General features: G+C 50.6%; 2 protein-coding genes and 1 long non-coding RNA gene across 3 annotated transcripts; all 3 read right to left on the bottom strand.

Annotated features, from left to right (window-relative positions):
- Positions 1–1,127: 1,127 nt before the first annotated feature.
- LOC128339086 (uncharacterized) lies at positions 1,128–3,243 on the bottom strand. The gene is made up of 3 exons (XR_008312832.1): positions 2,733–3,243; positions 2,196–2,297; positions 1,128–1,494 (listed from the first exon to the last, which is right to left on the bottom strand). It is a non-coding gene; the product is annotated as an uncharacterized LOC128339086 (long non-coding RNA).
- Positions 3,244–8,296: 5,053 nt separating this feature from the next.
- LOC128338819 (lipocalin-like) lies at positions 8,297–15,834 on the bottom strand. Its single transcript, XM_053281810.1, has 7 exons — positions 15,720–15,834; positions 14,389–14,531; positions 13,587–13,657; positions 11,753–11,863; positions 10,769–10,870; positions 9,481–9,503; positions 8,297–8,427 (listed from the first exon to the last, which is right to left on the bottom strand). The coding sequence occupies exons 1-6, from the start codon at positions 15,795–15,797 to the stop codon at positions 9,481–9,483; spliced, it is 528 nt and encodes a 175-aa protein (XP_053137785.1). The 5' UTR covers positions 15,798–15,834; the 3' UTR covers positions 8,297–8,427.
- Positions 15,835–16,960: 1,126 nt separating this feature from the next.
- LCNL1 (lipocalin like 1) lies at positions 16,961–20,857 on the bottom strand. The gene is made up of 7 exons (XM_053282638.1): positions 20,739–20,857; positions 20,463–20,602; positions 19,947–20,020; positions 19,558–19,671; positions 18,281–18,382; positions 17,582–17,603; positions 16,961–17,159 (listed from the first exon to the last, which is right to left on the bottom strand). The coding sequence occupies exons 1-7, from the start codon at positions 20,838–20,840 to the stop codon at positions 17,153–17,155; spliced, it is 561 nt and encodes a 186-aa protein (XP_053138613.1). The 5' UTR covers positions 20,841–20,857; the 3' UTR covers positions 16,961–17,152.
- Between the last annotated feature and the right edge of the window lie 1,344 nt (positions 20,858–22,201).

The following is a 22,201-nucleotide window of genomic DNA, read 5'->3' as shown; positions in this document are numbered from 1 at the left end:
GCCTCAGCTTTGCACATATGTAGTGGTGGGGTTGTGTTCTTGTTGATGAAATGCTTGGTCCTAGTAGTCTGCGCTGGCACACTGGCTTGCTGGCTGCTGCTGTTATCCTGAGTTTGGGGTGGGTGGGTGGCGTGGGCAGTGCATTTCGTTGTTTCGCACTGTTGTGTAGATCAATTGAATTTCTGTGCAGGGGGAGGGTGGGACTCAGCGGATGTGGTGTGTGATCTTTGGAATCCTTTGTTGAAAAGCGGTTTATAAATATTTGTTGTTGTGGATGGTGTGCACTGCACCACCCATGGGGACAATGGGGACACAAGTGCCCATTTCTGCCTGTGGATGTCTCCTAGGAGTGCCACAGTGGGTTGGGTAGTAGTGATCAATGGGTAGCAGCTACCACCCAAATTCCACAGAAATTGGCCAAAGGGGTGATTTTTACAAATAAATTTCTGAAGTTTGCGCAGTTTTATTTTTTCCCCATAAGGAATAATGGGGGTTAACTCTGCATGGGTGGTGCCAGGGTGGCCCAAAGTGGGCTGTGGTGTAGTGCACATGGGGTGCCAACCACACCATCTCCCCCCCCCAAAAAAAACCCCACAAGCCCATGGGGTACTGGGCTCTGTTCTTATTTTCAATTTTTGAGGTGTTCTGAGTGGATTCTTTGGAGCAAAATGAATGACGAATGACCAAAGAATACACTCAGAATCATTTTGCACCAAATAATCTGTGGCTGTGCTGACGGTGGATTGCACAAGTGAGAAAGCTAGCTTGGCCTTCAGCCCAACATGTGAAGAGAAAAGCTCCCTTTCCCCGGGGTAACAGATGGCAAAATCTACACCAGCCTTAGGATGCCCCCAAACGCCCCAGCTTCTCCCATCCCTCTTCAACACAGCTTTGCTCCATTCTATGCCAAGAGCGAAGTGTTCAGTGGATATTTTGCATGGAGCCAGAACCTTGCCTTAAGGGGAACCATCAGTACAGAATCCCTTACAGGAAGAGGAATGGAAATCTTACAAAGAGGGTGGCATGCAACATCTGAGCTACACAGAACCTTGGTTTCAAATGCAAGAGGAAATGATGACATGGAGTATTGTGGCAACTTGAAGACTAACATGTTTATTGCAGCTTAATTTAGCAAGATGGATGTTTTGGAGAATATATCCAATGGCTCCCCCATCTCTGCTGAGCCTAGTCAAGCAGGGTCAAATGTGCAGTGAATCCCAGCTCCACCGCTCCACAGAAGAGTCTCCCTTGGAAACGGAAGGAGGGAAATTTCCGGGTCTGTTACAGAATGTGCAGAGAGACCAGTTTGATCTATGTAGACATGGGAGATGGACGTCATTGGCTCATGCCTCTAATTTCTCCAACTCTCCACCCCACTAGAGTATATACATTAGCAATCGTTGCTGAATTTTCACCATAGTTTTTTCAATCTAGAATTTGAAGAAATGCTGCTTCCAGCTATTTTGGACAGGTGTGCTCAGGGTGTGCATTGTCCTGTGGAAGAAGAGAGGAGGAGGTCATTGGAGCCAGAAAGTCAACAAAAGGAAACACCAGCCTAGGAAGCTGCCGTATACCAAGACCATTGGTCCATCTAGTTAGTACTCCTGACACTGACCGGCAATGACGCTCTGAGGTTCCAGCCAGCAGGAGTCTCTCTCTCAGCCCTACCTGGAGATGCTGCCAGGGAGGGAACCTGGGACATTCTACATGCAAAGCAGATGCTCCTTTCCTAATCTACGGCCCCCTCCCCAATCCAGGAGTCTCTCTCAGCCCTGCCAGGGACTGAACCTGGGACCTTACGTAGGCAAGAACACAGATAATCTTCCACTGAGCTATGGCTCCGTCCCCTAAGAAGCATATATTACAGTGCTCACATGTGGTCTCCCATCCAAATACAGAGCAAGGCTGTCCCTGCTTAGTGAAGGGGACAATTCTGGCTCACTACCACAAGACCAGCTCTCTCTCTCTCTCTCTCTCTCTCTCTCTCTCTCTCTCTCTCTCTCTCTCTCTCCACACACTCCCACCCTCTGCCAAGGCATTTAGTTGCCCCTGAAATCCTGACACCCCAGCACTCGCCTGGTTGGCGTCTGTGCTTGGACCGTCCTCCACAAACCGCAAGGATGCCTCCGAGGGCAGTTTCTGAATCTCAGACACAAACACACTGCCATAAAACCATGAAGACTAGCTTCTCTTACCATCTCTCTTGATATGGATGATCTTATCCTCAGGATACCCCTGGGCCAAAGCCAGTTTCTTGAATTTCTCTTTGATGTCATCTCCCACTTGCAGGCTTCTGGCTTTAGGCACAGCAAAAAAAAAAGTGAGCATGTCTTTGCTCTCAGAAGGGACTATCAGCACCATCCTCAGCTTATTTACTTGGAAGTCAGTCCCTGGAGTGTTCCCAGGTGGAGATTTTACTGTGCTTCCCCATGGAAGGGCAGGTGTGCATCCACATATCCTCCAGATTTCGCTCAAAGTCCCTGCGAGCTAAAAAAACCCCAACCACTTTTTGTGTCATTTGGTGGGGGGTGGGATTCGAACTCACAGTCAAGCCTCTCAGTAAACCTGCAGTAAAGCCTGCTTTCTGGGAAGGCTCCTGTTCTGCCTTCTCCTGCAGATTTTTCTTGGGCAACCAATAAACGGGACCCATGCAACATTAGCGAGCCCCCCACTCTCCGATCTGGAGATGCTTCCAGCCTGAGAATCCTACTTCCCATCCCCAGAACACCTACCAGAGAGATACATCCCGGTGTCTTCTGCAGTCTTAACACGAGTAATGATATAGTTGTCGTAATCGGTCTCCATGAAGTGAACGCTGCTTAGCTCTGTGCAGGAAACAGAACCATGGGAGATCAGTTCAAGTGGGGGGTCGTTGGGAATTGTCGTTCAACCTCTGGCTATGGGGGAGGGCATCTGTAGTCCAGCAACCTATGGGGACCTCCCTTCCTCATATTCTGCTTGTTAGCTCCTCAGGGGTGGGATGGAAAAACAATTAGCCTCCAGTTTATTAACGCCCAACACTGTGAAGCCATGAGGCTGAGTTTCCATTTCTGCATATTCTCTCTCCCTCCATCTCTCTCTCTCTCCTTTCTTCCCTGCATATTTGACTTTTCTTCCTTCCTTTCTTCCTTGCATAGCTTTTTGTCTCCCTTCCTCGCCTTCCTATATCTCTCCGTCTCTCTTCTCCCCTCCCTTTTCCCTCTGCATATCAGTTACGAGAAATGGCATCTCTCCCTCCCTCTCTCTCCCCCTCTTGCTCTCACTCTCTCGTTTGATTTATATTAGGAAGCAGTCCCAAAATGTCTGACGATGCATCACAGACGCACGTCCAGGTGCCCGTCTTTAGCCAAGCGCTGATTGAGGGCTCCTCTCCAGAGCGTAGCTGCTGACAGCCATTGAAATGGGTCTGGTATGGTGTCATATTAAATGAAGATACGTGCGACTAGCCCTTGATGCCTGGTGGCGACTAGCTATTTTGCACAGTATAGGCGACGGCTTGGCCAACTTAGGCAGAGGCAGAAGGGACACAGGTTACATAAGAACATTACATAAGAGCATGAGGACAGCCCTGTGCTGGATCAGGCCCGAGAAGGCCCATCTAGTCCAGCATCCTGTTTCCCACAGTGGCCCACCCGATGCCTCTAGGAAGCCACAGGCAAGAAGCGAGGCCCCGGACAAGAGTGATGGTCTTGTCCGCCATGAATTTGCCCAAGCTGGTGGCCATCACCACATCCCCTGGCAGAGAATTCCACAGATTAATGGTGTGTTGTGTGGGGAAATGCTTCCTCTCGTCAGTCCAAAATTTTCTGGCAATCGGTCTCATGGGATGACCCCTCCTTCTGGAGAGGGAGAAAAATTTCTCTCTCTCCACACCATGCAGGTTGGGTATCTTGAATTCTATCTATGTATCTACCTATGTATCTCTCTATTGCGTGCACGCGCACAGACACACACACACACAGAGCGCAATTGGAGCACCAAGATGCATATTTCTCACTGAATGTGTATTTGGTCCCTACGTACTTGGAAAGATGCTCTGAGTTGCTTGTAAAGATCTAAACGTTAAAGTTAAAAGTCCCAATGTTAAAAGTCCCAAAGTCTCCACTTCCATACAAATTTGGACCAGCTGACCTTCTTCAGAGATGGCTTGACCAGAATCTCTCCCTGGCATGAACCTTTTTCTCCCACCCCAAAGGGATGCAAACAGAGACGCAGATTTCAGAAGGTTTGCCCAGATTACAGAAGCCAGATCTCCTGCTGACCAAGCACACCATGTTTCGAGACACTCGCTCAAGCGACATTTGTACTCACTGGCAGTGACGAAGATCCCAGGTCGTTCCCGCGGCCAGAATTTGATGATTCTTGCCTTACAACCCCCAGCCCTGGAAAAGAGGAACAGATGAAGCTGCTGCCACACCTCACAGCCGGCCTGCTGCTTCTGGATGCCTTCGTGGTCTGGGTTTTCCAGCATCCCGGAGAGATGGTTCAAATCCGATCTCTTGGCAACAAAATCGAAAGACTCCTCTTATGGGCAAGGGACACAGGACACATCCAGTCTGGCTTTGGTTCTTCCTGAATCTTGCCACCTTCTCTGATGCTAGGTGAGGGGTCTGAATTTAAAGGGGCGTATGTACTGGGGGTTCGTCACCTCTCCTTCTCCTTCCCTCCCTCCCTTCAGCACCATAGGGCTGGGAACTGGGGTAGTCAATATGGTACACCCTCCCCTAGCCTCCTGGTGCTCAGCACCAGGGTAGAATTTAAAGAGAAACCTTTAAAGGGGGGTGTCACTCATATAAAGCCGTTCCCTACTGCCATGCCTGGCTATAAATATAGAACAGGCAGCCAGAAATGTAAAAGAGCTTAAAGAAAGGAAAATTGGGGTGGGGGGAGAGGGACCCTCCAGGACATCTTCCAAGGGGACCATGATTGGTGGGTAGAGACCCATATTATAATTTTAAATCAAGTTTGGGGGAAGTGATGTTTGGCTCAGTTTTCATTCCAGCACAGGAAAGGGGGCAAGGAGATTTCTCTCCTCAGCTTCTCATGAGCTTTGGGAGATGAGAAGGTGCCCAAGTTCCATCCCTGGCGGCAGCATCTCCAGGTAGGGCTCAGAAACATTCTTGCCTGACTGAAACCTTGGAGAAGCCGCTGCCAGTCAGTGCAGACAATACTGAGCTAGATGGATCAACGGTCAGACTCAGTACTCGGCAGCTTCCTATATGCCTGTGAGAAGTCATCACACAGGCCCCTGAAAAACTGCCCAGGCCAAAGATACTACAAATGAAGTAGTATTCTGGCTTGTTCATGATTTGATTACTGCGAAATATAGAGCAGTCTACCACGCAAATACGCTTGGCTTTTTAATGTACCAAAAGGTCAGGTTTTTAGTTTTGCTCTTAAGGCAACGTCTCAACAACACAGAACAGAGAGGGAAGCAGCATCCGACGGAGGAAACTTACTGAGGGATATTGGCGACAAATTTCAGGCGTCCGCCCTTTAAGGGTGTCAATTTCATATCCATCCGGATCCTCGTTTGCTCAATTTCGGGGAGCTCTGGAAGAAAGGAGACCATCTCGATGGGGTGCCACAACCCGGCCACCTGGAAAAGAAGGATTCTGACTGGCATTTCAGGAGGTGGGGGGCAAGGGTCATGATTCTTGCTGTACAGAGGCAGCCCAAGACTGCTCTTTCTCTTGCATCAGCTTGGAGACGGAGTATCGTGCCCTTGCTTGGCACCCAAACCAGTCATGATAGGGAAAGTCAGCTGAGGAAGAGCTTCAGTGGCATTCACATGCGCGGCAGAGTGGGATGAAACAAGTCACAAGTCAAATGGCAAATTTGGGAGGGGAGCAGATTCAGAGCCATCTCTGTCCCTGCTGACTCCACTTTGTGGTGGCTCACAGAACCTCCAGCCCCGCTCTAGCCGGCCTGACTCTATGGGCAGGACCACTCTAGCCCAGCTCTATGGTCGGGTAAATGCTCAGCCTGGCATTGCAACCCAAAGGCACCCTTGGCCCAGGTGGTTTTAACCCTTCTGGCTTGCTGACAGCCCAGGACATGGTAGACACTGGGAGGGCCGGGCAGTCTAACAGGCACCCCCACACACAATTGGGCCAGTTGTCATCAGTTTGGGAGGCTGGTGGGAAGAGGAGGTGAACCAAGTTCAGAAAAGGCAGCAGAGAGGCAGATAAGGCAGACTGAAAGCAAGATGGTGCTCTGCTCAAGACAACACAGTTTTCTTTGCCCAACAATGGGATGAACAGAGACAGCGGTCAGTTTCACACAACCATTTGAATCTAGGCTTAATGTGGGTTACCAACATTGGTGTGAGCCCATATCACAATGGTTTATGGCCCAAGATAAATCTGAGATTGTGGAATCCACAATCGTGCTCATGTCGTTAAACCTCCCCTTACCTTTTTGAGGTCAAAGTTAGGCTGTACAGGGATGTCTGCAGAAGTCGGAAGCCAGTGGGCAGCAGCCATTCCAAGGACCAACAACATGGTATTCATCCTGGCAATCGTCCGTGTCAGGAACTCCTCGTCAGGAACCCTCCAGCAACCAGAAGGTGGACCCAGCTCTGTAACACCTTGTGGCTTTATAGTGACTTTCCAAAATTATCCGAGTGAATCCACCCATGGAAAAACTCACAATGAGACCAGGGCTATTTCTGGAGGGAGGTGGGGTCATCTGGAGTGGGTATATCGCGGCACACCCTGACCCACTGGCTTTAGATGCTCCTCGGCTTCGGAAGGATGTGGGTTTTATGGATTCGGCCTCTAAAGGTCACTCACAGGGAGTTGATCACAGGTGTGGAGATCTCACTGTTCTTCTGAGAAAGGGAACATCAATGTCCTTTCCAAGGAGCAGATATCCAAGTATGGCACAGGTTTTCTGCTCCTAGAGGTGGTGATGCCAGGAGAAACGTGGGTTTCATCATACACAGGTGTCTAGAAGTCTAGGGACGTGGAGAGCTGCCATTTACTGAGTCAGACCTTTGGTCCATCTAGCTCAGTATTGTCTTCACTGTCTGGCAGCGGCTCCTCCAAGGTTGCAGGCAGGAGTCTCTCCCAGCCATATTTGGAGGTGCTCCTGGGGACTAACCCTGGGACCTTCTGCATGCCAACAAGGGGCTCTGCACTCCAACCCCATCTCCGAAGGGGAATCTCTTACAGCGGACAGCACTCACATGGAGGCACCCATCTGAATGCAAACCAAAGCAAGACTCACAGCTTTGCAAAGCGGACAACGCATGCTTGCTCCCTCAAGACAAGCTCTCTCTTCCCCAGTTTCCCTTCCTCGTTTTGCCCAGGACTTAACGTCCTGTGCCCCTTGAAACAAGCCAATCCACGGGCGGACAGAAACCTTGCAAAGAATGCCCTACAGTGCTTAACTGCGTGGGAAGCCCATTGAGGATGTGCAGAATAAACCCAGGAAGCGGGGACCTCCTGAGCCAGACAGGTGCTTGGTCCACCTAACATCCAACACTGTCTACCCCAACAGGCTGCTGCTATATCCCAAGTCCTGGGCAGAGAGAGAGGGGTCTCTGCTGAGCCTGCTTGCTCCTCGGGATTTGAGCTGGAGATCCTGGAGGCTAACCCTTGGACCTGATGCTCTTCACATGCCCAGGAGCTTTTTCACACCCGGCTTTTAGTTCGCGTCTCCTCCGAAATGGAAGGTGTGTGTTCACAGAGTGGCCAGATTTACCCCCGAAGTCCCTGTGAGAACAATCAGAGAGCGTTCCAGACACGATTTGGGTTGGTTTTTTTTAAACATTTCGTTGCGTGTTAGAGCGTAGCCCAATTTATATCCAGAGTTTAAAAACAAACAAACTTCAAACTCGCCATAAAGCTGGGTGAAAAAGCTCCAGGCTTTTGGGACATGTTAAGCCTCTCTGCTGTCATGAGATCCCTGCTCTCTTTTAGGATTTTGCACATTCCATTTAGGACTGTCCTTAAACATTTTGTGAGTCACTCCAGAAACCTTCGAACTGGAGAGTCCAGGGCAGAGAGTCCTTGGAAGACGCTGTCTGCCTTTTAAGGGGCTGTTGCCATTTGTCTGAGTGTCTTATTGTGTTCTGGGTTTTTGGTTCTATTTTGTGAGCCACCTTGAGTGTTATTTTCATAGCGGAAAGGCGGAATATAAATATCTGCTATTGATTCCAAATCCTTGACAGGACCCCTTCCTGGATTTCCCGAGGGGCCCTGAGTTTCTACAGTTGGAATCTTGTGGTCCCTCCCACTTCTCCACTTACACACACACACACACAGTCGAAGGGTGCAGTTTCTGAATCTATTTATTGAGAGTATAAAGAGGCTTCCACCCCGGAAATTGAGCAAAGCTCCAAAGCCTGTGGGCAAGAAAGAAGAGACACTTCCAAGCTGCAAACAGCATCATCTGATCTTTTGACGAATCCCCTTTAGGCACCTACAAGAGGAGGAGGAGGATTTCTGGTGAATGGATGAAGCGATGTTAGATAGATCTCTGGGCCAGCCAGAACCTCTCCATGTCCACAAGCAGTCTGTCTCTGATTCCCCTGACTTTGACCATCAGCTATTCTTGTTTGGATCTGCCAGGGCCCTCATAGGAACATAGGAAGCTGCCAAATACTGAGTCAGACCCCTGGTCCATCTAGCTCAGTATTGTCTACACAGACTGGCAGCGGCTTCTCCATGGTCACACCAAAACTTCTGTCTTCAGGGGGAAACCACCTGCCTGATCCTGCACCCGCTCCACACGCCGGGTCCCTCCCAAGCCCCGATGCCGGGCAGTGAGCTTCTGTGATCCCAACTTGCCCTCTAACACCTGCAGCCTGGAGCCTTCCCTCCCTCCGGGACCTGCAACTAAACCGAGCCATGCCAGGAGGAGACCATGCCACCTTCCCTTCCCCTCCTTGAGACGCCAGCCGTTCCTGTCTTCTTCCCCCTTCCTGGCTCTCTTTCCCGCCATCGTTTTTTTTGGGTTTGTTTGGTTTTTAAGTTTTTACCAGGATCACTTGCGCAAGGCTGCAATGAAGAAAAGCAGTTGGATTTGGGACAGCACTGCGCCCTCCGGGAGGATTTGCGCAAGGCAGGCGAGAAATTTTTTTTTTTAAGGAAAATCATCACGTCACACACACACCCCGCCCCCCACGACTCCATTGGCCCAAATGTAACAGGAGGAGGGGCAGATAAATGCATTTATGAATGGCCACCCAGTCTACAATGAAGCATTGGATAACCCTTTATTCTCGGTTTGAAAGCGTTGCATTATTGCATCACTCTTTGCAACACTCTAACCGGTGCAAATCTCCTAGTCGGGAAGACTCCCAGCAAATACTCTCCACCTCTGGTCTTTCTCCAGCTCCAACTGAGCATGCTGGACATGTGCGGAGCCTGTTTTAGCTCTATGTATTGAATGTGCTTCCTGGCTGGTCTCGCTGCCCTGACAGTTTCCCGCCCTGCCTTCACCCACCGTGGAATCAAGGCATGAAGAACTCACCTAGTGATTTTCCATGCAGCTCACTGTGGAAACAAAACAAAAACGTAAGGGCAGTCACTTGATCTGCCTCACCACCAGCAAGTCCATCACAAGAGGCCCAAGAGGGAAAGGCCATGATGCATGGGCTTCAAACCTGGGCCTGGAAAAACCCCTGCTAGCCCCACGCCAGTCCCAGGAGGTGTGTCTGCCCATGCTCAGAGGATTGCTTCTCCATTAAGGCCTGCAAAACCCTACATGAATCCATTCTGCTGGTGAGCATCGAGTAGCCTTTAGGGTAGCCGTGCCCAGCCTCTGGGATTCCCTGCCTCAGGAGACTGGTCCTGCTCTTCCCTCCCAGCCTTTCAGCAGCAGCATATATACGTTCCGTAAATAAATAAGCCTCCTCCAAATATTGGCATCATCCTCAGAGGCTCTTCTCCTGGCCTGCTGCCTTCTGCAACCAGGCAAGTGGTGACCAGAGAGGAAAGAGGGTCTTTGCAATGGTGGCGCTCTGCTTTTGGAGACACCCTTCCAGGGAAGGGTCACCCAACTTGCTCCATCTCTTGTAACTTTCTGGTCCCAGGAGAAGACCTTTTCCATTCTCTGTGGCCTCGTGACATCTTGGTTCACCTGGTTCTCTCTCTCTCTCTCTCTCTCTCTCTGTTTGTACACCGCCCCAAACATCTGTCTCTGGGCAGTTAACCACCATCTTGTTCCATGATATAGTCTTGTCCCATGATTTTACAATGCAGCGATGTTTTTAATTGCTCTTATATTTTGCTAGCCACCTTGAGAGCCGCAAAATGAAAACTCAGGCTAGACGTTGGAGGCTGTGCAAATGGGCGCAGGTGCTGCTCTGTGCAAAAAATATCCGTCTCCGTGAATTTATGCAGCTCTCGCCTTCTGCAGCCGTATCACTGAACAAGAATTTTCTCTCCCCCCACAAAAACAACAACAGCAGCAATAACTCTGAACTGTCTCCCAAATAAAACCTTTATAAGCCTCTAGCCCAGGCCTGCTCAACTTAGCCCCGCCCCAGCTGTTTTTGGACTACAACTCCCATGATCCCCAGCCACAGCGGCCAATAGCTAGGGATGATGGGAGTTGTAGGCCAACAGCTGCAGGAGGGCCGAAGTGGAGCAGTTCTGTTCTAGCCAAACTTGCTTTGCACGCATGGGTGTGTTTGGGGTTTTTTTTAACAGTCAATAACAGCCAGCCCCCCCGGCCCCCAAGGACTGGAACGACCCTCCCTGTGGTCAGGCTGGGCTGTTTATTGGGGCTTAATAGTGACAGAACATGGATGTCTTACCTTCTTCGGGCAATATTTTGATGCTATCCTCAGGAATGCCCTGTGCCACAACATAGTCTTTTATTCCCTGCTGCATCTCTGGAGTCATCTCACGTTCCGGGGCTGAACAAAGACGCGACAGAGACGGATCTGAGTCATCTATTATTGTTATACCTCCTGCCACTAGGGTGCAGGTTTCTGTGCACAAGGCACAAGCAAAGCCCAAGACGTTCCAAAGGATGGGGGCTGGCGAGAGGTCGAACCCAAGCCTCCTTCCGCAAGGGGGCAGAAAAGGCTCCTCTGTTTCCCAAGAGTTCTTTCCCAGAATGCGCGCCCTGGACCATCCTGCGCCCACAGGGACGCCGTCCGCTTTCATTTGGCCTGCACCCACCCCACAGCAACACCCGCCGTAGCAAGGAGCTGCTTGAAAATTCAACTGTTCCCTCTTCCCCCAATTAAGCTGGATTTGGGTGCCTGAATGCTAGTCAATGACGATGGATAGTTATATGCCCCTTTCAACCCAAGTTCCCAAAGTGATTGACATAGATGTAAGCAATCAATCAATAAAATGGCCCCCTGTCCCCAAAGGGCTCACAACCTAAAAAGAAACACAAGGCAGATACCAGCAACAGCTACCGGAGGGATGCTGTGCTGGGGTCGGAGAGGGCCAGTTGCTCTCCCCCTGCTCAATAGAAGTGAATCGCCACTTTAAAAGGAGTCTCTTTCTCAGTTAACTGGGTGGGGGACACGTTACAGTCGATGACCAGCTTCATATGCTGAATAATCACTATGAACACATGCATTTAATATCCCAAGCTGGAGGAGAACTTCAGGGGGCCATGAGACTCCATTTGTAACGTTGCCGACCATTATCAGAAACATTTGTGATTGGAAGCCACACCTTGAGTGTACTGAAAACATCTGAGTGGAGTCAAGCTGTGCCTCCTCTCTTTCCCCTGCCCCCAGCTGATGGTGGCAGCAGGCCACGTCTGGGGTACTACATACCGTGAAGCCCCAGCATTATACACCGTTGGCCATCCTTCTCCTTGATTGCTCTGACAAGGACCCAGCCAGCCTCATTTACCACCATATCGTCAATGGTTTTGGTACCCCAGGCTGGAAGAAAGGAGGAAGAGGGAGGCTTCAGAAGTAGGCAGCAAATCTCTCACACCTGGCCAGAGTTGTCTCACACAGGGGCTTTACCCTCAATCTCCTCCGGAAGGGAGGGTGTGTTCTCACTACAGCCAGAATCCCGTGGATAGTTGCCATGCCCACCCCCCAGAATCCCGGGTTTCACCCAGATTTCAAGCATCTCACCCGGATGGCTTAGCCCACCCAGATTCGCCAGGATTTCAGCTTTCATTTAAAAACAAAAAGCTAAGCTCCAGCCCTTGTAAAAGCAGAGTTATGGAGCAAAATGTGCAGTCACTATTCTGTTCCACTGCTGGACTTGGATTAAGAGAGGGAAAGAGAGTCTAGCTGGGAGGGTTTCACTTTCACAAGTCCAGTAACCCCTGGAGGAACGTTGCCTTTGTTTTTTATCAGCAGGGGATCTCTATTGGGCAGTTGAGAGGATAGCTTGCTTTTGATGTGAATCACTACCTGCCTACCAGGTTGTGTATTGTAACGTTTAAGGATTTTCTTGGCTTTACGTTCAATGCATGCCTACATAGAAGCACTGTTGATTTCAATCAGATCGTCTCTCAGATAAGTGTGAGAAGATCTACCCCGCCTCCTCTAAGAAGCCATTGGCCACAAGGAACAGACAGAAGTGAGTTGTGTGTGAACCTACACAAAATAAAACTCACAGTAGAGAGTGGAGGGGCTGCTACCCAAATGCTACGAGTTTCATTTGACGTGGCTTCCCTCATCGGATACTCTGAGAGCTGGAAATCCACGTGGCAAAGCTCCAGGGAGCTCTCCACACAGCAGGCTGTACCATAGGTTTTTCTGCTAGGCTTTACTGCAAACTCAGTGCTATCCAAAAAAAACCTGATGCAAAAAGTGGGTCTTTTAAACCTCGAATATAAATCGGGTTGCACTCTAACGCGCAGAGAAAAACCTGACTTGTGTGTGAAGTGCTCCCCGAGAGCTCTCGTTTACTTCAGGGTAAATCTGCCCAATATGTGAACACACACCCACTCCATTCTGGAGGAGACGTGGGCTAAAAGCCGGGGGTGGGAAACTGCAAGGTATTCTATATGAGTTGTTCACACCTGGCTTCTTGCTGCGGGGTAAATGTTGAGCGAAGCCAGTTTGAATCCCCAAGTCAAGAAGATCTGGGATTCCCTGTTAGAGGGAACGCTTCTCGGAAGCTGCTGTCTGTCTGCTGAGTGAGACCCTTGGGCCCCTGTGGCTCAGGTCAGACCAGCCAGCCGTCTCGACACTGACCAGCCGCAACTCTCCTCTCCAGGGTCTCAGACCGGGGACTTTCCCAGCCCTACTTAGAGATGGCCAGGGCTGGACCTGGGGGCTTCTGCATCCCAAGGAAGCAGGTACCCTACCACTGAGTTGTAAATAAATAAGAAGCTGATCAGGCCACTGGTCCATCTTGGTTTCAGAAAGGGGTCGTGCCAAAACATTGCAAAAATATTGGGCTCTGCCCTTCAGATAGGGCTCATTCCCATCACCTGGGGACCTGGGACCTCCCAGATGCAAAGCAGAGGCTCTGCTGCCCATGATGAACTACCACCGTCCGCCCCGTTTGCAACTGGCCGGGGCTTCCCCGCCTGGCAGTTGCCAGCACGCTCGTTTCGAAGCCACCCCTTAAAGAGAAGGCTACGCTTTCTGAGGCAGCAGCCTCCAAAGGGTAAAAGACCGAAATTTCGCGCATACAGACCGCACTCGTGGATGTAGTGTCCATTTTCATTTTCCTTAAAGTTCAAGTGAAATTTGTTGCAATTCCCCTTGCTGCAAAATAAGAGCAGACACCCTAGCTTAGGGGTGGCTAGTATACTTGAAGCTGTCACCTACTGAGTCAGACCACTGGCCCATCTAACTCAGGACTGTCTGCACTGACTGGCAGCAGTTCTCCAGGGTTTCAGGCCAAAGTCCTTCCTATCCCTACCTGGAGATGCTGCCAGGGATTAAACCTGGGACCTTCTGCAAGCAAACAGGGGCTCTCCCGCTGAGTGGTGGCCCCTCCCTTCAGCAGACCACCCACAATTCCTGATATAGAATTTTTGTTTCTCCCCAAATCTTATTTATTATTATTATTATTATTACTTTTTCTATCCCGCTCTTCTTCCAAGGAGCCCAGAACGACCTATTACATACTTAAGTTCCTCCTCACAACCACCCTGTGAGGTAGGTTAGGCGGAGAGAGAAGTGACTGGCCCAGAGTCACCCAGCAAGTCTCATGGCTGAAGGGGGATTTGAACACGGGTCTCCCCGGTCCTAGTCCAGCACTCTAACCACTACACCACGCTGCCAACCTCTCCAAGTCTGAAATTTCAGATGTGGACTCTGAATTCTGCGTTCCGAATTTTCAGAGGTCGCGTTCAGAATCTCCCGCTTTTGTGCCTGACAAGAATAGAGGTGGCCACTCCCCAGCTCACACACGGCCCTCGAGACGAGACGGCAGCAGCCAAGCTAATATCAGCTGGGGCAGAAACAGGCTTGCTGCACACCTGGGCACTTACAAGGGAATACTCAATTCCATGTCGACAGACTTGTCGTCCAAGGCCGTCAGCGTCACTTTCATCATCTTCATATCATCCTTGTGCTTCATCATACACGTGCAGTTACCCGCCACGGCAAGTGAGTAAAGGGGAATCCCTGATATCTGAAAACAAAAGACGGTGTGTCAGGGGCCCAGGCTGGCCTCATCACAAGGTGTGGGGGTTAACAAGGGTCCACGCCAACGTTCCCTGACCCAGCTGCCCACCTGGAACAAGAAAGCTTTCGTGCAGTGCTGGGGAACTTCCTGCCCCTGTCAAGGTGTGGGCTCAGGTCCCAGGGCATTTACTCCCGTGGCCTCTGCTTTGGATAGGAATTGCTAAAGGCAAAGTGTGCCATCAAGTCAATTTCGACTCCTGGCACCCACAGAGCCCTGTGGTTTCCTTTGGTAGGATACAGGAGAGGTTGACCATTGCCTCCTCCCGCACAGTATGAGATGATGCCTTCCAGCGTCTTCCTATTTCACTGCTGCCTGATATAGTACCAGTGGGGATTCGAACCAGCAACCTTCTGCTTGTTCGTCAAGCATTTCCCCACTGCACCTTCTTATAAACCCCTACTCACTTGATCGGCAGGCCAACAAACATGCTGCTTATTACTGGATGACTGGGCAGAAATAGGAAATATAAATAACTGGAGATGAGAAGTCTATTAATGTGGGTTTTGCTCCAGCCCACATTAACACGGATTTCTAAATGCAATCCCATCATGATCAGGCTTCTACCGCTTGGGCCAATCCCTTTATCCCAATCCCTGTTCTTGGGAAACAGAGGTTCAGCCCTCTCTCTCTTTGTAGCCATGAACATCTTGAGCCGGGGCAGAGAAACATACCCCATGATATGACCCTACTTCTGGGCCCAGTCACTCCTGCCAATATAAATAAAAGGACATTATTAGGAGCATCGTCTTTTGTATAAAACTGGAGGGCCCCCTTGCTCTTGAAGAGGCGGGATGGATACAGGGTGAGGATGGAGCAGGAAAAGGCACAGGAGGAGGTAACCCAGATGGCCAGGGAGCGGAGGCCATTTCCCTGCGAGGAGAGACGGAGACTTAGAGAATGGATAACAGGTGGCAGGAGCACGATACAGAGGGCAAGTGGAGTGTCTGGGGGATCCGAAGACTGAACCTAAGAAGCCCCCTGTTGGATCTGAGCACAGAGCCGTGTGCGAATCTAGGCAAGGAATGATCCGCTTGACAGAATTCGTCGACAGAGCTCAGAACCTAAGAGGTTTACCTCGGGGCTACCAACCAATCGACATCTCGTTTAGTTCTCGATTGCCCCCGGATCTGTTACCTTCTTGACATTGTCGACAGGAGAAGCCGAGGCGGTGCAGAGCAGGGCAAGCCCCAACGCCACCAGACCGACCTTCATCGTGCACCTCCGCCTTCTCGCGTCTTAGCAAAAGAAGAATTGGAGACACCAGTTGGCCGAGGGCCTCCCAGCTTTATAGGGCTGTGGAGGGCAGAATGGCCACCGCCCCTCTCCCCCAAAGGCTTGCATCACCTCTGCGACGTCGTCTTCTTCCGCCCTACCCAGCCAGGCGTGCAGCAGCCACAGAGATAAGCAGGGTTGTTCTTGGCTGCCCCAAAGGTCACTGGATGGATCACCTCACGCAAGACAAAAGAGCCATTGCTGTGCCCCAAAGAGAGGGGCCGTTTGCCTTGGCCCCAGCCCCACTGAGCATGTGGCCTGCAATCAAGCAGAAAACGTCTTGCTTTTCTAAGACGCCTGAGATCTCTTCACTCAGGCCGGGGAAGCAGCGTACAAGGGCGGAGGTTGTCGGTACAGCCATGGTCTTGACTTTGCCAGGCCCTGGTCCCTTTCGTCCAGCAGTGCCTGCACGGACAGGCAGCAGATTTACAGAGTGTCAGGCAGGTTATGTGGCAGCAAAGTAGGAAGAGAACCTGGGTAGAAGTGATTGCATAGGAAGCAAGGCAGCCTCATGTGGCTGCTTGTCAAAAGGCGCTGCCGCTTGGGACCTTTCCACACCTTACGGGGCAGCAAAGATGTGCTTGTGGGAGAGCATTGCCATGACGGACAGTTGCAGGCACACCTGGCTGTCCTAAGAGCATAATTGCACTATGCATCCCCTTGCAGACAGATCTACACACGACATTTTCCGGTGTGCATTTAGAAATCAATTTTAGGTGCACCCCAAGAAACATAATGTGTGAATTGGTTCTGGGAGTTCTCTGTGTATGACACACCTGTTGCAAATCCTCTTTTTGAAACACGGATTTGTGTGCACCTCACAACCAGAAGTGGAAATGTTGCATACAGCGATGTCCTTTAGAGGGCAATCATGTGCTAGATTTTGGAACTCTAACTTATGGTCTCCAATCTCTCTGCTTGGGTGTTCATTCATGATGGACACGTTTCTGTGCTTATGCCCAAACAGAATTTGCTCCTGGGGTGCCTCATAGAATGCTGATTCTGCGATGCTGTTTCTGCGAGCCAGAATTCTCCCACCTTCTCCACACCAGAATTCTGCGTGCATGCACATGCATACACACACACACACAGAGAGACACACCTCAAAGAAACACTTTTTAATTCAGGAGAAAGAGATGGGTTGTGGACAAGGCAGGGGGGGCCCACATTACAGAGAAAGTGGAGGAGGAAAGGTTGTGGGGTTGAGGGTGGGGAGTGAGGTGTGATCAGCAGCGACAATTTCATGGGTGCCTCGGCAGGGGGATTGCTCTGTCTGCTGGTGGATCAGGTTCTTCTCAGCCACTACAAAAGAAGAAATAGGGATGGGTGGTGAGCATTGAATTGTCAGTCTATCCAAACATCATCTCTTTGAGGATTTCAGTGTCTCTAGGACAGTTGCTGGGACAGGATTTGTATCCTACACACACACACACGGCAGAAGGTGGGCTCCACTCTCGCCTCCTCCTGTGGGGTGGGGTGGGCAGAGGAAGCAACCGAGATTTGTCTGGAGACAAGCTTCCAGACCAGTGTGAGGGATTAAGCGGGCTCCGGAGTCACCTGGAATGGGGATCACATGCACACCTGTGAACCCAAAGGGCAAGCCCTAATTACCAGGTGACGACTGAGGGGCGGACCAGTTCTGCCCAGAGATGCTCCTCATGTCCTCCCAGAGACCAGAGGTCACTCTCTGCCCTCCACCCCCAGAAAGACTCTTCCCCGCTCACCTCAAGGCCTTCAGGCATAGATCTGCAATGCAAAGAGAGAGAGAGAGAGAGAGATTTGTTTACATTAAAACAAAACAGTTAAAATCAATTAGCATAGAAAAAACAGAGGTTGTAAAACACCATAAAACCATAACAGTTGCAACATTCAAAACAGCTCAACAACCCTGAAAAACCAGGTTACAACGTTAAAACCGTTTACAACCATATTAAAAACTCTGGAAGGCCAGGCCAAACAGATCGGGTTTGAGGGCTCTCCTGAAGGTCAATGAAGAATGCAGGTTACGGATTTCTGCCGGGAGTGCATTCCGCAGCCCAGGAGCAGCTACAGAGAAGGCCCGCCTCAGAGTCGCCACCAGACGCACCAGCGGTAACTGGAGACGGACCTCCTCAGATGACCGTAATGTGCGGTGGGGATCGTGCAGAAGGCGGCACTCACTAAGGTAAGGCAGATAGTTACTATGATTGTTACAAATATTTATATACCGCTTTTCAACCAAAGTTCCCAAAGCAGTTTACATAGATCTAAATAAATACATTTATTTATAAATAAAATGGCTTCCTGTCCCGAAAGAGCTCACAAACTAAAAAAGAAACGTAAGACAGACACCAGCAACAGCTGAGTTTTGACACAAGACGACGGGGATGCCTTGACTGGCCACGCTGAACCGGAGAGGTGGGGAGGGAAGCAGGGAGACTCACCGGACTTGGGCAACATGACCATCATGTCATCAGTGAGGCCGATCTCATGATAATGCTTCTTGAACTTCTCCATCACTTCCGGGCTCACCGTGGGCTCTCTGGCTGCATCCGGAGGAGAGCAGAATGAGTCCCCATCCACACATACGTGCCACTTTTGAGGATGCAGCAACAGGGACTTCTTGCCCTCCAGCATTCATGGAGGGAGCAATGGTGGAGAAAAGCCCTTGTCCAGGGCCTATATCCACACTGCAGCATGGAGACAGGCAATCTTTCTCAAAGCACGGGTAAGAGCTTGAAAAGGGGAGTGGGGGGTCAAAGCTCGTGGTGTGGACATCCATCCCACTTCTACATTCATTTTGGATTGTTTCAGAAAGATTGCTTGACTAGAAAGGGGGATGGAAAACATGTGCATGCATGTCACAGGACACAAAATCTCTCTTAAAAACCATAGCCTGTCTCCAGCTTCTGACCTTGTCATTCCTGGTCATGAATGATCGTTCCTTCTTAAGACCATAAGAACAACCCTACTGGATCAGGCCCAAGGCCTATCCAGTCCAGCACCCTGTTTCCCTCTGTAGCCCACCAGATGCCTCTGGGAAGCCCACAGGCCAGAGGTGAGGGCATGCCCTCTCTCTCTCCTGCCGTTGCTCTCCTGCAACTGGTATTTGGAGGCATCTTGCCTCTGAGGCTGGGAGGTGGCCTATAGCCACTAGACTAGTAGCCACAGATAGGTCTGTCTTCCATGAATGTGTCTAAGCCCCTTCTGATACCATCCAAGATGGTGGCAGAGAATTCCATAGCGTAATTATGTGCTGGGGGGGGGAGAAAGTACTTCCTTTTGTGAGTCCTAAATTTCCTGGCCTTCAATTTCGTGGGATGACCCCTGCTTCTAGTGTTGTGAGAGAAGGAGAGACATTTCTCTCTGTTCACTCTTTCTACTCCTGCGCTCTGTCAGCAACCAGTTGTGAAGGAGGGCTGGATTTTGCATGGCGGGGGAGAGCTTGGAAGTTGAGACACAAGCACCGTAGATTTGAAAGGAGCATCCTCTCCCGTTTTGATGCAGCAAGAGAAGGCTATTCATTCATTCTCTCTCTCTCTCTCTCTCTTTCACACACACACAGACACACTGCAGACCAATCGATTAGCCGAGAGAAACAGCCTCAGTCCAGCCACACTACTCTGCTCGTAGCTTTGAGCCAACAACAGTTCAGGCAAGATGTCGGCTCTCAGCCACACTGCAGCCATCTTTTCTTTTGCACAATCAAAGGAGCACATACTGTATAGCTGGATGGTGTTGCTGGGGGCATCCTCGTTGGGCACCTTGTAGGTGTAGAATAAGGCGAAGTTGGAATAGTCTGTTTCTATCACACGCACGTCTCTCTTTGCCATCTCTGCATGAAGAAGCAGAAAGAAATCTGGCTAGGTCCAGCTGGGACCTGAGCTGTAGAGTGGCCAAGTCAATTCCCCCCCGCTTCCTTCCCTCCCCCCCTCCCTCGGGAAATGTTCAATGTGCCTTGAATTTTCAGCTTACATTAAAAGCAAAACCAAGTCTCTAGTCCCTTTGACTCAAAAGAGGTCCAAGCCAAAGTCTGCAGGCAAGATTCTGCCCAATTGCTCACTAAGGAGTAAATGTCCTCCCCGCGACTCTTTGCAGAGTGTCACTGACCATCCTTTTGGGTAAAGTGTCCAAGCTGGTCAGTCTTCTTAAAATACAGCACCACCTTCTTGCATTCTTCAGGGCTGAAAAACAGAAGTAAACGGCAAGGAGTAAGCCCATTTAGCTAGAGCATCTCAGCAGCAAAGCATCCCAGGAATCGGAAAGAAGTCTTCCCCAAAAAATTTGCAGATAAAAGTTGGATCTGACCATGCTGCTGCCATGCTTGCTGGCTACTTGATCCAGCCAATCAGGGGATCACACAGCCATCATGACAGTCCCAGGACCCCACAGGGCCAATCAGATTTGGATATGTGACAATATCACAAAGCCATTTCAGAGTGAGGTGACACTTTTTGCCCTCACTCTGAATGGGCGATGATTCTTGTTATTTTTTACAGATGCACAAATTATCATGGGGGGGGGGCTTTTTCATGACAGCCCCCTCCCACTTCAGCTCTGGTATAAAAGGGGCACTGTGTGAAGACTTCCCTATGACCAACAAAGCTACTTACAACGGATACTTACAAAGGGTATCCAGTGGTTATCTCCATGTCACCGTTCGGAATGGGCTTAACAATGGTGACTGAAGTTTTCATCAAATCCTTCATGCCTTGGAACACGGGACAGTTGGACACCCCGCTCATAATGTGCCACGTCCCTGCAAACTGGAGGAACAGATCTGGGTGAGGCCAAAGACGACCCCGAACACCTTGCAAGCCATCAAGTGCTTTTGCCTTTCTGATTCCTCCATTTAGGATTTGCAACGCTTGGGCCATTTTGAAAATTTCAGCTCCTCCTTACCTTCTCAAGATCAAAATCTTCTTGCACGGGGACTTCAGCCTGAGACCGGACGGCCCACAGGAGGACCACCGTAAGAACTGGCAGCATGCTTGAACGTCTCATGCACGGACAGAGGACGAGCTGGGCAGAGAGTTGTACCAACCCCTTGGAGGTGCCCGGCTTTATATCTCTCCCCTCGGATGTCGTGATGGGCCGAACCACCCTACCACCTGCCCCCCCCCGCCCCGCCCCACCACTTATGCAACACTTTGGCCAAGAAGAGGTTTGTTATCTGGGCTGGGGGTGTTGGGTGACACCACCAGCCGATAATTGCTAGGCCACATCTAGCAATAACGGGACCTTGGCACACGGCATCCCAGCAAAGAAGAACAGCTCCTGGAAAATTGCTGGTTTGGATGCAGTTTTGTCTCCACTCCAACTATTTCACTGTGCAAATTATGGCTGCCTCCACCCCCTGCATCTTGCATATAAGGGGGGCCATTGTATTCCTCCCTTGAAGGTGCAACCAATCAAGTCTGGTTCCCCCCCCAACTCCCCACACCTAGCTTTGTATAAGTCGATTGGCTCATTTGCTCCGCTTACTTGCATGGGGAGAAAAAAGAAATGGGGTTTTGTGGTCAAGGAAACTGGGGAGGTTACAGCTATCCCTTCACCTCAGACTCCGTTGTCCACAAGGTCTGCCGGGGTGGGGAAGTTGGTCGCTGGTATTTCTGTGTGTGTTTGTGTATCATTTTTACAAGGGTTTTGCCTTGTAAAAAGGCAAACCCAGAAGGCCTCAGCATGAGACAGGCCATGTGAGAAACTGGAGGAAACAGGTTCCCTTGTTGCAGCAGTTGGGCCTGTGTGATCTCTTTGGGGACCTGGACAGTTCTGGGACTGGGATACAGAGGCAGTCCTTGGACAAGGCATTCTTGGGCCTGTTCCCACACTGACCCCACCCACAACTACTCTAAATTGATATGCACAGTAAGTTCCAAGCAATGCAGAATGGAGCTATTACAAGAGTTCTGGTGCACGGTGCTGTTTCCCACATAGCCATGTCCCCACCCTAGGCAACCTCCTGTATCTCATTTGGACGGCCTAGGTTGGAGAAGGTCAGAGACACACGTTGCCCGGAGCAGAAGGCTGCCATGAGACGTGGCTTTCGGAAAGGCTTCAGTGAATGCATGGCGGGCAGACCTATCCAGGGCCACTAGTCTGAGGAGGGCGCTAGGCACCCCTTCCCCTCTTGCCTGTGGGCCTCTCAGAGGCATCTGGTGGGCCGCTGTGGGGAACTGGAGGCTGGACTAGAGGGGCCTCCTTGGGCCGGATCCCGCAGCAGGGCTGCTCTGATGTTCTTCTGGAATGGTGCAATCAGGAGAGGGGGAAGGACAGCAAGCTGATCTCCCCCTTATCTAAATCCTCCCTTAAGCCTCACCCGCAGGAGGAGCAGTTCAACAGCTTCCCCTCAAGTCCCCAGTTCC

Source organism: Hemicordylus capensis, chromosome 17 (genome assembly GCF_027244095.1).
Source record: "Hemicordylus capensis ecotype Gifberg chromosome 17, rHemCap1.1.pri, whole genome shotgun sequence".
Taxonomy (NCBI): Eukaryota; Metazoa; Chordata; class Lepidosauria; order Squamata; family Cordylidae; genus Hemicordylus; species Hemicordylus capensis.
Note: the sequence above shows the minus strand (reverse complement) of the source record. Positions and strands in the feature narration are given on the sequence as shown.

Bases quoted from the DNA above. Each gene is read 5' to 3' on its own strand.
- LOC128338819 (XM_053281810.1), bottom strand. From the start codon at position 15,797: ATGAAGGTCGGTCTGGTGGCGTTGGGGCTTGCCCTGCTCTGCACCGCC. The intron at 14,532-15,719 runs GTAACAGATCCG...TTTTGTTTTCAG, and splicing joins CTGTCGACAATGTCAAGAAG to ATATCAGGGATTCCCCTTTA. The intron at 11,864-13,586 runs GTCTGTATGCGC...CCTTTCTTCCAG, and splicing joins ACACTACATCCACGAGTGCG to CCTGGGGTACCAAAACCATT.
- LCNL1 (XM_053282638.1), bottom strand. From the start codon at position 20,840: ATGAGACGTTCAAGCATGCTGCCAGTTCTTACGGTGGTCCTCCTGTGG. The intron at 19,672-19,946 runs GTCAGTGACACT...TTCTTCATGCAG, and splicing joins ACACTTTACCCAAAAGGATG to AGATGGCAAAGAGAGACGTG. The intron at 18,383-19,557 runs GTATGTGCTCCT...CTCCGGATGCAG, and splicing joins CAACACCATCCAGCTATACA to CCAGAGAGCCCACGGTGAGC.